The sequence below is a fragment of the Carica papaya genome, chromosome 7 (assembly GCF_054855325.1).
Source record: "Carica papaya isolate Zhongbai chromosome 7, ASM5485532v1, whole genome shotgun sequence".
In the NCBI taxonomy this organism is placed as follows: Eukaryota; Viridiplantae; Streptophyta; class Magnoliopsida; order Brassicales; family Caricaceae; genus Carica; species Carica papaya.
The window spans coordinates 26235748-26250053 of NC_142315.1; the positions used below are offsets into that span (position 1 = coordinate 26235748).

The 14306-nt window shown below is 27.3% G+C and overlaps 1 protein-coding gene across 3 annotated transcripts; it reads right to left on the minus strand.

Moving 5' to 3' along the window:
• Positions 1-2215: 2215 nt before the first annotated feature.
• On the minus strand, positions 2216-6284 carry LOC110825736 (ras guanine nucleotide exchange factor Q-like protein). 3 transcript variants are annotated; one of them, XM_088208130.1, is made up of 3 exons: positions 5375-6284; positions 3631-3886; positions 2216-3037 (listed from the first exon to the last, which is right to left on the minus strand). In XM_088208130.1, exons 2-3 carry the CDS (start codon positions 3882-3884, stop codon positions 2350-2352), a joined length of 942 nt encoding a protein of 313 aa, XP_088064256.1. In that variant the 5' UTR covers positions 3885-3886; positions 5375-6284; the 3' UTR covers positions 2216-2349. The 3 variants fall into 3 exon arrangements, with proteins under 3 accessions (XP_088064256.1, XP_088064257.1, XP_088064258.1); XM_088208131.1 differs by lacking the exon at positions 5375-6284 and having other exon boundaries at positions 2216-3157; positions 3636-3775; XM_088208132.1 differs by lacking the exon at positions 5375-6284 and having other exon boundaries at positions 2216-3042; positions 3631-3769.
• Positions 6285-14306: the final 8022 nt, after the last annotated feature.

Genomic DNA, 14306 nt, shown 5'->3' on the forward strand with positions numbered 1-14306 from the left:
CTGCTTCCTTTTTCCTTCCTTCTTCTTCTTCCTCTTTTCCCATAGCTTCCATTTTTTTTTCTTCCTCATTTCCCGCAACTCCTCTTCTTCTTCTTCTTCTTTTCTTTTTTCTTTCTTCTTTCTTTTTCCTTTATTCTTCTTCTTCTTCCTTTTTTTTCTCTCTCTCTCTCCTCTTTCTCTCTCTATCCGACCATGATTCTTCTCTGTCTTCTTCTCCTTCTTCTTATCCTCCCCTTTTTTTTCCTTTCTTCTTCTCTTCTTCTTCTTCTTCTTTCTTTTCCTTTTCTTCTTCCTCTTTTTCCCACGACGTCTCCCCTTCCGCCGCATCCCACCTTCGTGACTGTTGCTCATTCCTCCTCCTCACGCGGCCAAGGCTCTTTCCCTCACTCCGCTCTCTCGGCCCTGATGTCGTTCGGCCCTCTCTCTTCTCTATCTATTTTTTATTCTTTCTCCCTTTTTTTTCCTGATATTTTCTTATGTATATATACACATATATTTATATTTGCCGCTTAAGTCTTACACATCCCTTTTTTTTATATAATTAATTATGTATATTATTTTTTTTATGTTTTCTTTTCTGTTCTACCCTACTGGTGTCCAACTAGATATTACATATATAGTGTTTGATTTATAGTTCTTAAAATCTATTTTTATATTTTAAAAATTAAAATTAGTTATTATTATATATTATCATATTAATTCATTTATATGTTTTAAAATTTAAATATATGATTTTTAAAAAAAAATTATCTCTACATGATACATAAATTCCCATACTACTTATATATATACATATACATATACATATATATATATATATAGATTTAGTGATCAATATGTAAATTTACTTTTTTATTATATAGATCACCTCCCATGAAAGAAGGAAGACAAATCATTTTGGTTATTCCAGTGGCAAGTTAAGTTGACACTTAACAGTCTACGGAGTAGTAATTGCAGTTGTCAAGGACAAAACATGATGGACCCATTTCTTGCAGGCCTTTTCTTTTCGTGGGTTCTCAATACATACCACCTTTTAAAAACAAATTCCTTCCCAATTTTTATTTTTATTTTTATTTTTTAAAAAAATTTATTTTATATAAAATTCAACAATCATATATATTTATTCTAAAAAAATATTTTATATATATTTTATAAAATTTTGTGATTATATAAATTTTAATAATATCTAGAGTTTATAATTTTACTGGTAATGTATTATCTTATTTGATCATAATTTAAAAAAAAAAAATTTTGTTGTTATCCGTAAATATAGATAGATTATATTAAATCTTTTATTTTTTTTTATTTATTTTATTTTATTATAATTGTACGCATTTAGGGATTAATTTCTTTAATAATTTTTTAATATAAAATATATAATTTGGTTATTACACAAGATATTATTTTGATCGAGACTATTTGCACATATGCAACTAATTCATGGATTTGTAAATTTTAAGATTATTTTAGTAAATTTTTGCAATATTTTTTTCAAAATTTGAGTTAAATTTTCTTTTCTTGAAAATAAAAAAGAAAAAAAGAGTTCTTGAAGGTTCAAAATCTAAATGTGTAACGAGGGAAAAACAAGACGGGACAAAACGCACAGTATAATCAACTTTTCTTTTTTAGTAAAACAGGAAACTCAAACGTGATTAAGTGAGAAAAGGGTATACTGAGTGCATTTCAAAGATTTGGAAAAACAGTTTCTATTTTGGTAAAGAAAAGTTTATTTGCGCTCTCATATAAAATTATTTATTTAATTTTTAAAAATTATTTATATTTTCTTACAGTGAATGTATTCATACAATATAATTAATTAATATCTAAATTTAATAAAAAGAACTAACAAATTACAATATCTACCAGTTTCATACAGTTATTAGAGTTATGAGCTAGTGTTATTCTTCATTTTTAATATAAATTCAGTATTATCTTGGTGGTTAAAGTATTTTGATATTATTTAATCACTAATTAGATAATAATTAAAGAAGAAAGAAAAATCCAAATCAATGTCATAATATTCTTTAATTAATTCTTCTCAGCAAATCCAATCATTTCCATGATCATTACTCTTCTTAATTACCATCTACTAAGACACAATAATTAACAAGGAAATCTAATGATTAAAAATAATTTGTAGATCATGGTTATCTATTTACAACATTTGCACACATCTCTCCGATTTATTAGATCAATCTAGCAATTAAATTACTGATTAGGAAAATTGAATGCATGATTATATATATCATGATCAATATAAATTCAGTGGTGTCACAGATTTTCAGTCAAAAGGATGTTACACATACACACAGAAAATTAAAATTAATAAAGTCAGATTAAATTAATTAATCAGGTTCTATTAATGCTTAAACCTTGAAAAAGCCAGTGAGGCCGCTTTCTTTCCTGATCAAATGTTGTACTAGAGCTGCTGATTGGAGTGTTAGGCCCGGTACTACTGTCTCCTCTATCCGATTTGAAAGAAACCGATGAATTCTCGAGCTCCGGCCTAATACTTAATTCCTTCTCATTTAGCTGATTATACCTTTTTGATGATGATGATGATGATAATCTGTTAATCTTGCTTGTGCTACTTCCTCCAATGCTTAGTGTCAGTTCGATTTCGCTGTCTTCATCAGATCCTGCATTGATGCTCGTTTTTTCGGTTTTCTGACTTGGCCTTGAATAATCTTGATCAAGAGTTGAGATTACGTCTTCTTGATCTTGAGTTGGTATTCTTTCAAGATCAAACCCTCTAGTCATAACTCTCATTGTGTCTGGTCCTGAGCAGCTGCCTGTACTTCTCTCCCTAGAGCTAATTGGATGATGATGATGATGATGATGATGATGATCTCGGAGACCTTCAATGGTGAAACTGTATCCAAAACCAGCTACCCCTTGTGATGTTGATGATGAATATTGATGACATTGATTAGTATTATCAATCCCAGTTGACGAAATCCAGTACCTATTTTGTTTGATCTCCCTCTTCACCTCATCCATCAGCATCTTCTGTACACTATACAGCCTATGGAGCTCCCTTACCTGCAAATCCATTCAAATTCTTCGTTAATTTCTCCACAGTCACACCACTTTGTTTGCTTCCGGACCATTGTTAGTCTTGTGATAACGAAAAGGACTATAAGAACCTAAACAAAGACTGCAATCCCAAAAAAATTCAGTTTTGAGCAAAGTTAACGAAATTTCTAAGTATCCAACAAAATAGTGGAAAGATACTGAAAAAGAGTGCAATTGGAAAAAAAATTTAGTTTCGAGTAAAGTTCAGAAAAATCTCTTTATCGCCTATAAAATGATTATTAAATTCTTGAAGCTCATGTCATATTAGCAAAGAAAAGCAAAGGAATCCTACGAATTTTGCGGAGAGAAGTTCTAAGTTTTGAGCAGTGATAAAAAAATCTCTACCCATTAAAATAGTGGAAATATGTTGGAAAAGAATGCAATTGGAAAGAAAATTTAGTTTCGAGCAAAGTTAAAAAAAATCTCTGATAGCCCATAAAACGATTACAAAATTCTCTAAGCTCTTGTCCTATTAGCAAAGGAAAACAAAGAAATTCTAAGAATTTTGCAGAGGAGAAAAGAAGAAAAGAGACTGATTTGATGTTACTGAGGTACCTTACCTGGTGTTTGAAAATGTCTTCATGCAGCTGCATTGTTTTTCTGATGGACTCCATGTTGTGCTTTTCAAGTAATTTGTCCATGGAGTTATAATGATGTCCTGCTACACTCTTAAACTTATACTTATTCTCCTTTATGGGTCCTGATGATGAAGAACTTGTATGGAGAAAGTCCCAATCATTAACAAACACCACACTGGTACTACTCCTTGCTAATGGATTGAATATTGAGTAATCAAGTTTGGTTCCCATGCCTGAAAAAATAGTATTAATACACTTCTCATAGTTTCAAATTTTTACATCCATCTAAGTTATAAACATACACATATATATAGTAATGAGATAGAATAGAAAAGTTCTTTTCTGGGTTCACAGAAAGTGATAATGGGTTGGGTGAGATTCATAAAAAGGTATAGCCATAAGAAGGTGGAGACAGAATATGGTTGACCCAGAAATTAGGAGTAGTCCAATAGTACAAGTGTACAACAGTATCTTTAGCAAAAAAGAGTAATGGACAGATTTTATCATCCTGAGTCATCTCCAACCTTTTGCTAAAACCAACTAGAGTACTTCTAGAAAACAAGAGAAAGCTTAATCTTCAACTTCACTCAATATATATGTGTATATGTGTAGTGCTTAATCTTGGAAAGGAGGAGGAGGAGGAAAAAAGAGATGAACCAGCAAATGGGTTCCCATTTTAGGGTACCAAATGCAGGACATATTAGGGATAAGGCCTGTTTGCCACATGAAAAAAGTAGTCAAAAAAAGTGAAATTCTTTTCCTGGGTAAATATATAGATGTATCGATCATCAGACAGAAAGAAAAGGGGAACAAAGGAAACTGTACTGGAATTTATATTGGGAGTCTTGAAAGTGATCGGCAAACAGTATTGGCAGAGAGACGTACATTAATGGAGAGGTGAATTTATCAAAAAGGAAAAAAAATGTGGGTAATATTGAAACCATAAAAAGAAATTGCGGGTCTAATTGTCTCTTTTTTTTTTTTTTTTTTTTGTATATTAATTAAATGTATATATATATATATATATATATATACGTACATCTCTAGTGATTACCATGATGAATAGAATACCCCATGTAATAACAGTAGTCTTCATCTTCATGAAAAAAGATGATATTGTACTGAAAAAAAAAGTGACCACTTCTTTCTGTTTCTTCCATAGCCTGGACCTATAGCCTTTATTTTTGAAACCCACATGATGAGATCACAGACATGAATCACTATTAGGTGGAGCTTAGGACAAACTAGATTATATGTATATAATATATATAATAGATATATAGATAAACACTTGAAGAAAAGAGAATATGGGGTATATTGTGATCTTCTCTTCTGTTCAAGAGAGAGACAGATCAATTCTGTTTTTTAGTAGCAAGTTGCACTACACTAGCTAGTGTCAATTATTTGACCCAGTAGAAAATAAGAAAATATCTCTTTCGCTTTCAACTTCTTGTAGTAATTTTATCTAATCTTGATTTTTGCGTACTGAAACTAAATTTTTCTCCAAATTGATCTTAAACCCTATTTTTTGTAACCTGTCTAATTATGATTCGGTGAAGTAACTTAAAGACTAGCAAGAGATAATTTAAGAAACAAACACAAGAAACCAAGATTCATATCCTGCAAATGAATCAGAAATACAAAACCTTCAAGAACTGATCTTGATATATTTATATATTTATATATATATATATATAAAATTATGTGTCTACTTATATTACCTGAAACAAGAAGTGGGCAGATGGCAATTTTCTTCTGCGAAGCTGATCATTGAACATGTTCTTGATTACTCCTCTGATCATCCATGAGTCTGCTCAGACTCTCATCAACAAAACCAAGAGAACTCTACGTAGATGAGGACGGAATTGTGTGTGTGTGTGTATATGCCTCACGATGAGCAAAACACAAAGATGTTGTGAAGTTAATTTAGGACGGAGCAAGCTAAGTAGATTACAAAATCTGACTGCTAAAGATGGAAATCAACAAAGCTCGTTTGACAGGCCAGAACCAGTCTTCAACTTCTAAATTGTCTTACAGAAACAACAAAGCATACTACCCTCTGATCTCCATCTTTTTAATTATATTTATATATACACACATATATACACAATCATGGTATCTAAATAATTCAAGTTGACAGGCTGTGAAGGAAGGAGGCAAGCGAAAAAGCTGGACTAGCAATATTTTTGTGTATATGTTATATATATTTAGAGAGAGAGAGAGAGAGAGAGGTGTTTATATATATAAATATACACACACAAATACATATACGTTTTATGTATTATTATAAGTTGATTAAATAATGTGTATCTATATAGTTTATAATTTACAGCATGTGTTAGTGTTAGTATAATTTAATAGTAAAACTGGATCCAAACTGTACTGTGGAAGGAGATTAGAAGAAGGGGACAGGAGAGTTTGTGATTAGAAAAAAAAAAAAAAAAAAAAAAAAAGAGGAAAGTTTGTGAACAAGATATTCCAGACAACACTTTGCCGGGCATGATCATGAAGATACATATACACATATAGACATATGTGCATCATTATATATATGTAAAATACGGACATCTTGTATTTATATACGTAAATATACATAACTAATAATAATTTATATGCATATATTAGTTGGTGGGTGGCTCTTGCCTAGAACCCAGAACTACATATATATATATATAAATATATACAGACATATATATATATATATATAACCTTGAAAACTCCAATTGGAGGGGGGGGGGGGGGGGGAAAGAAAGAAAGAAAGAAAGAAAAAAAAAAAACTCCAATTGGATTTAGTAATGAATGATGTGGAAATTGATGAATTAATATTCTCTCCGTACCAAGAAACTATATCCATCCAGTCAACTGCTATGATTGAGATTTTTCTCATGGGTTGCAAATTCCAGGTATTGGGATCCCATACGTGTCCCTTCTACTTCCCTTTCGTATTCATTTCCACACACACACATATGTACATCGCTTTATATACAAACTAAATTAATATTTTTTAAATTTAATTTATTAATATATTATTAAAATTATAGCAATCAAATTTATTATCGAAAGAAAAATTACATAATAGTTCAATTTTTTTAATTTTTTTATTTTTTCCTAATATTTTTTGTTTATTGAAATAAAAAAAAAAAAGAAAAGAAAGAAAAAGAATCAATATTATGTATAAATTCTTATCATCCTTGCAACTATAATTATTAAAATGGTGATTATGGATAATTAATGGATTTGGAAAAGAAGAAACTTCTCACACATCGCTTTCCTCCAAAAGCTAAGAGCTGGGCCAAGACATATCTCTCCCCAAGTAATTATATATCTGAAAATCCTTTTAACACTTTCACATTTTAGATCCTCATAAATCACACACACATGCTGCAACCCATATCATCATAACATATATATATATATATTTATATATAACACACTAATGCTTTTACCTTTTAAATTTGCTGTGGTCAGGCCTTACCTTTGTCTTCTATAAAAGTTTATACACACACACACACACACATATATATATATATATGCTCTTATACATGCGAAACTAATTAATTGAATTTAAGGGGTTTTTAGTACCATTCAAAAATAATAATTCATTGTTTTAAGGTTGGGGTTTAGTGTTAATTTCATATATGTTAGCTTTAATGATTTTTTAAAAATTGTCTTCTAACTCTTTTCTAGTCTTCATACAATATATAAAAAAAAAAATGCATAAAGTTAAAACTTCAGAAAATACACATAAAAAAATATTTCTATATACTAATCGGAATATATGAATTTCAATTCAATTATTTTATATATTATTAAAATTAGATATGAATCATTAATTATTTCTCTATAAAAATTAAACCTCCATCACAAATGATAGACCTAATCTGTTCATCTAGAATAATGGGTGGGCTCACATAACATGCGTATGTATATTTATACTTATACCCTCTATGTACATGTGTGTGTGTGTGTGTGTGTGTGTGTGTGTGTGTGCATATATATATATATATATGATTCATGCATCTTCCATTTTTGTTGGAGTGAAGTGTATTGAAGTTAGCATGTATTGTTTGGACATTGGGTACCACGACAAGAGACAGAATCTATTTTTTTTTTTTTTCTTCTTTCTTTTTCTCACATCAATTTTGTAAATTCCTTGTACGCAGTAAACTCTTATAATTAATTCTATATATACATACATATATATATATATATACACACTCATATATTATTCCACCTATATAATTTACTAATTCATGAACATTTTCGGTATCTTTCATTTTTAAATTTTTTTTTTTTAAATTAGAGACGCATCATTAATAAATTTCTCCAACCGACCCAGCATGACTTTTATTATTGTCCATGATCATTAATTCCAAAATATTATATTATGTTATTTATCAAGAAAATAATTATACAAAAGGGAAAAAAAATTATTATTATTATTTTCATACAACCTAATGTACAAAAATCTTACATTAAGTAAATGTAAAAAATAATGAGAATTTTTTAGTACATACAAATATTTATTGGACAATATTTTTTTAAAAAAAAATAAAAAGATATTTATTATTATTGTATTTAAAAAGATAAAATAATATATACTAAATGGATAAAATTAAATTATGAGAAGAAGAAAAAAATGGTGGGTTGAATCTGATGAGATAGATTAAGGTGGGGGGAGGGGACACGACACATGACTCATATACAAGTCTTTCTTTATCATATCAACATTGACTCAAATATACATATATATATATATATATGCATGATGATATAATCTATACTATAATATATCATCATATATATATATAATTTATTTATATTAAAACTTATAATTTAGTTAAATTTAATTTTTTTTCTAAAAGATAAAAAAGATAGAGAGAGGACAAAAGAAGTGACGGGGAGTTGAAGCAAAGCAAAGATTGGATTGAGAGAATAAGCACGCGTTGTAGGGTGTAGGAGGCACAACCAGTTTGAATGTGGACCCGCGGAGTTCGTCGCCACAACTTTTCCTCAATTGCTTTCATACCCTTCACCTCCCCTTATTTTCATTTTAGTCCTTTTCTACTACAATTAATTTCAATTTAATATCCTTAATTATTCCACTTTGGGTATTACCATCTTTTTTGAATTACAATTATAATTCTGGATAAATAAATAAATAAATAAATAGGGATACTTATTTCGTATATACATGTCAATTTCAAAATTTATAATAATTTTTTTATCAGTTATATTAATATTCGATTTCATAGAAAATTTATTAAACCTTTAAATTGAGTATCAATTTGAATTATAAATTAATTAATTAATTAATTATACTCAATGCGGTTCACTCGGAGTATAATTTTAAGCTTTTTTTAAAAAAAAAAAGTATATATATATATTTTATATTAATTTAATATGTAAATTGATTTGAGTTTGAATCATAAAAAAAAAAAATTATATTAAATTTAAACCTAATAATATTATGTTAGTGTGAATTCAGATAATCAAATATGGGGTTTGAATTATTCAATTTTTGCTACTTTAATTTAATGTTGAAAAATTAAATGATTTTTTTTTTTGCTTTTAAAATAAAGAAAAAAGCAGAAGGCCTGAAAATTCAAAAGGCAACTCCTTTTCTTGTTCTTCTTCACAGCCTTCATTTCTTTATTTTTTGAAAAAAGAAAAGATCAAAGTTGACATATATATATATATATATGTGTGTATATACACAACCAGACATTATGTAAGCTCCTAATATACAGCAAACATGACAGCTAGGTCATCAAACAATTAAATTAATTAAAGCTAATTATCTAAAATAATCCAGATTAGCTTGTCGTTAGATTGTGAACAAGTTATATGCACAACACATATGCTAATCTCCGTACGTATTAATTAATATGCATAACACATTCAATAATTATCTTTAATCAATATGCTTTGGGTCGTATAATTATCTTTCAAATAATTTAATCAAAATTGATGACAAAATCATCAATTAGTATATTGTTCGGGTGAGGATTTAAGCGAAAATCAGGAGTACTCCATGATAGAGACTAACATCAATATTTTAATATATATATATATATATGTGTGTATATGCATGCGTATATTTTTTTTTTGTATATAAAATATTTCGTGGTTGTGGGACAAGTGAGGAAAGTTAAAAAAAATTTGAACAATAAATAAATCATAAACTTAACAACTATTGGGCACAAGTGCTAATATAATCATCCATTATTAAATAAAAATGATTAATTATGTAATTGGAATCTTACTTAATGTGTCATTTTCTTAATTTATTCAATTTTAACTTTAGTAGCTGTACACAACTAATGACTATCCCATCTTCGGTGTTTACCTAGATTGATATACACACATCAAATCGGATGTTTCCATTCTAAAAAATAACAAATTCAGCTATACATACATACATATATATATATATATATATTGGACTATTTATTATTATTATTTTCTCATATAGATTATTAAGAGAGAAAATAAAATTTAAAAAACTTGGTTTTCAATATTGTGGTTCCCACGTCATAAAACAAATCGATCTTATTGGTTAATCGTTTGGTAGCAATCTTATTGACTTTAAAAATAAATATATACATATTAGTTATATATTGATATGTTTTTTGTACATAAAATTTTAATTAATTTAAATTTTAAATAACGTATCCATCGATCATGCATTATACTGAAATTAATTAAAAATAAAAACAAAGAAAATCAAGATTCAAATCTTATATCATATTAAATAATAATAAATTTAATTTAATTATCTTAGAATTTAAATTAATAAAAAATAACTCAATTTATTAATTTATTCATTCATTACCATCACGACTCATATTATTCAACAATTACGAATTTACGATAACATAATTACAATTTTGATCAAATTAATCCAAAGTTACCTAGTATATAAGAAAATTACGAGAGGGTTAAACAAAAAATATTGTTTTTTAGAAAAAAAAAAAAAAAAAAAGGTTGGTGAACTTTGATGATAAGGTATCAAAAATATTAACTATATGTGGGGGACCACGAAGTTGTGGGAGTGACACTTGGCAGACAGCCGACGATGGATGTGGTATGATTCATCATGTGGTGTGATCTACAAGTGGGAAAGATCCGGCGGTCAGTTTGTCAATTTTATTAGATGTTGATGGAGATTATATTATTATAACATGATAATATAAATATATGAACATTAATTTAATTTAATTTAATTTAATTACATATAAAATATATATAGATTCTTTTTAATTTATTATTCACTTATTTAGATTGCTGATTAAACAAGCACTTGACTCTTTGTCCGATTTGGAAAATCCTGTTCATGGAAATGTCATTTTGTTGGTAAATATACCATTCAATATATACTTATCAGAATATAAAAGCACCGCAATTGCTTGATTTTGATGTCCACCAACTTCTAAAACATGTCCCATGAAACCTTTTTAAAAATATTATTATTATTATTATTTTTTGTGGGCGCATGCAAAATTTAAGATTATGAAATTCTTATTTTGTGAATTTAGGTTTATGAAATGTTAAGCTCGAAAATTCACAAAACCCTCAAAAAATAAAGTATGTCGACAAAGTGAGAAAACAAATTAAGGTCAATAAATTCGTAGTGTGTTCCAATTAATTTTGTATTAATTGGGTTTTTTAGAAGTTGGTTTATTTAATCATGCCTCACATCTCATATTCATATTTTGTGTAAATGTTTTATATCTAAAACAAATTATGCGTTTTATATAGAATATATTTATATAGTACCCCATATATATATATATATATTAACTGTTAGATTATATTCAAATTATTTTTTATGCATATAAATTAATTTTTTTCTATCTAACTTTTAGGAATACTATATTATTTCATATTAATTATGATTCTTATAATAATCGAACATACTTATCAATTATACTAACATTATAGATTGAAAATTACAAAAAAAAAAAAAAAACCAACATTTTTTATTAGGTTTATATGGTACTATAGTTAAATAACTTCAAAACAAAAAGTAAATAATAGATTTTTTTTTTTATCATAAGCTATTCCTCTATATACATCCACACATATAATTGGTAAAACTATTATATATTATAGAGCTACTATGCATATTTTTAAAGAAATTATTACATATTATTTGAAGAATATAATAAATTTTTCTAATTGAAATTTATTTTTTTTATATCAAATGTCAGAAAATATCAAATTCAAAATAGTAACCAAATTCTAATATTAAAACTTTCAATAATTGTCTCTTCTCGTCACTACTAAATATTAACAAAGAATATTAAATAATCTAATAATGAACATCCTTATTTCATTTATTAAATAAAATATTTTAAATTCATTTTATATTATGTTAATAAAAACATTTTCTTGTGAAATGTCCTTATAACTTATCACGCTCCTCTTCTCTCTCTCATCTCTTCTAATTCAGTGCATCAATAAATGCGTTACAGATAGTAACACTCGATTTTGATATTCTACCTAATTTTTATATTTAAATTTTTTAAACATTCTCAAAATTTATGAATACATAATTCCTTTTAACACAGTTTAATTTTATTTTTTAAATTTTAACTATTACCAATTTAATGATAAAAAAAAGTTTGCACCCAACAAGCATATGATGTCACATGTCCTTATTCATTTTGTAAGGCAACGAATAAACAACTCTACTACTACAATATATATATATATATATGTGTGTGTGTGTGTGTGTGTATTGTCAAGAGTTAAATCAAAAAGTTAATGAGATAGTTTGTTAACTACATGATATCCTAATGCTATTTTAAGTAATACAAATAAGGGGGAGATCTTTCATTCATGTGCTTGATTGGGCTTCGTGCTATGACTAACCTTTTAACTACATACAAATATATGTATGTATGTATGTATGTATGTAAGTGTATACACACACATATATATATATATATATATATAGAAACTTGAAACCAAAACAACTTTTTGCATGTTGATTAGAGAGTGTAGAGAACTGTAGGTATACATTTAGTGTTTATGCCTGACTCCATTAATTTGTACATACATAAACAAGAACCACCCAAAAGGAAGAAAGAATATTCTCCTAAGCCTACTAAATGTTAATTAACTATGAAATTAAAATGTTATGCATTCAGTTCATCAACCAGTTTCCACATTCAATGCATCGGATTTCGAGTATGACTTCTTAACCAATAAAATTCAAATTTTATTTAATTAATTAAAAAAGGAATTTGTATTTTATTTAATTAATTAAAACAGAGAATCTTTCTAGTTTTGGTGCAAAGCTTATCTTCTCTGGATCCAATACCATCTCTTATTTTAGAACAATATCTTCTCCACCCACGTTCTTCTTAGTGCCTCTTTTTAATAATATCCCATTAATCTTTTTTAATTTAATTTAATTTAATTAATTAATTAATTAGGTGTAATTCTATCCTCTCTCTCTCTCTCTCTCTCTCGTTAAATTTTGTTCTTGGATCCTCAATTCACATCTTATGGTGTTCACTAATTTGTCATTTCATTAAGTGAAAATTAAAGTAGAAAGTGGGTTTATATGTTGGAAATCAAATGCTTCATTTTTTATTTTTATTTTTTCATATTAGCTTTTACCCAGTTGGGAAAAAGAACAAATATCTAATTTTTTCATTTTAAAAATAAATTATTTGTTTCACAACAAAATGTGTAAAGGTACAATAAATAACAATATATAGTAGATAATACTAACATAATAATAAGTGACAAATCACATAGAGTACAAAATACAAAAGAATGTGAATGTGAATATATATATATATATATATATATATATATAGCCATTTGATGGTATATCTAATTAGATTATATGGTAAACATGAATATTTTTTTAACCTATCAAATGCTTATGATATATAAATAATATTAGTCACATGGAAGTGATATTAATGTGGACGGTATTATGTTAAGGATTAAGCAAAAGGGAGAGGGACAAGAATCTTAATCTTGATTTGTATTGCTCTTATTGGATATTTTTTGTGTATGAAGTTGGACAAACAGGGCATCAATGTGCTGGATGAAATTATTTTTTTTAGTCATTAATTATCTAATCATTCTAAATTTATGTTCTCTATGTTAATTAATTGATTAATTAAGCACAAACTATAATTAACAATATATATTAAGCACTAATTAAATCTCTATTTAGGAAAAATTATATACATATATATATATATATTTATTTACGTCTCCTACTAAAGGAGATCAAAACTACCTACCTGAAACCATCAAATTGAAGACTATTTAATATTTTTTTAAAAAAAAATAGAACCATCAAATCAAATTAAACCTAGATTAAATTATTTTATAATCCGGTGATTCATTTTTTGAAATTATTAATTTATGATTTTTAATTAAGATAAGGGGGAAAAAAAAATATTTCATTTAAATATAAAAGGGAATTCTTGAGTAAATGAAAACAGGGATAACGGAAGGCCCATTGGGCTCAGCGAATATAGGGCCTATCAAAAGTAATTTGTTGGATTCCTTAATTATAAACAGGGCCCAAATATTTTATTGTGTTGCCCAAAATACCCTCATCGTTTAATCTTTATTACCGTCTCATCATCTTCTTACTAGTTTCTCTACGTGGCCTCAATT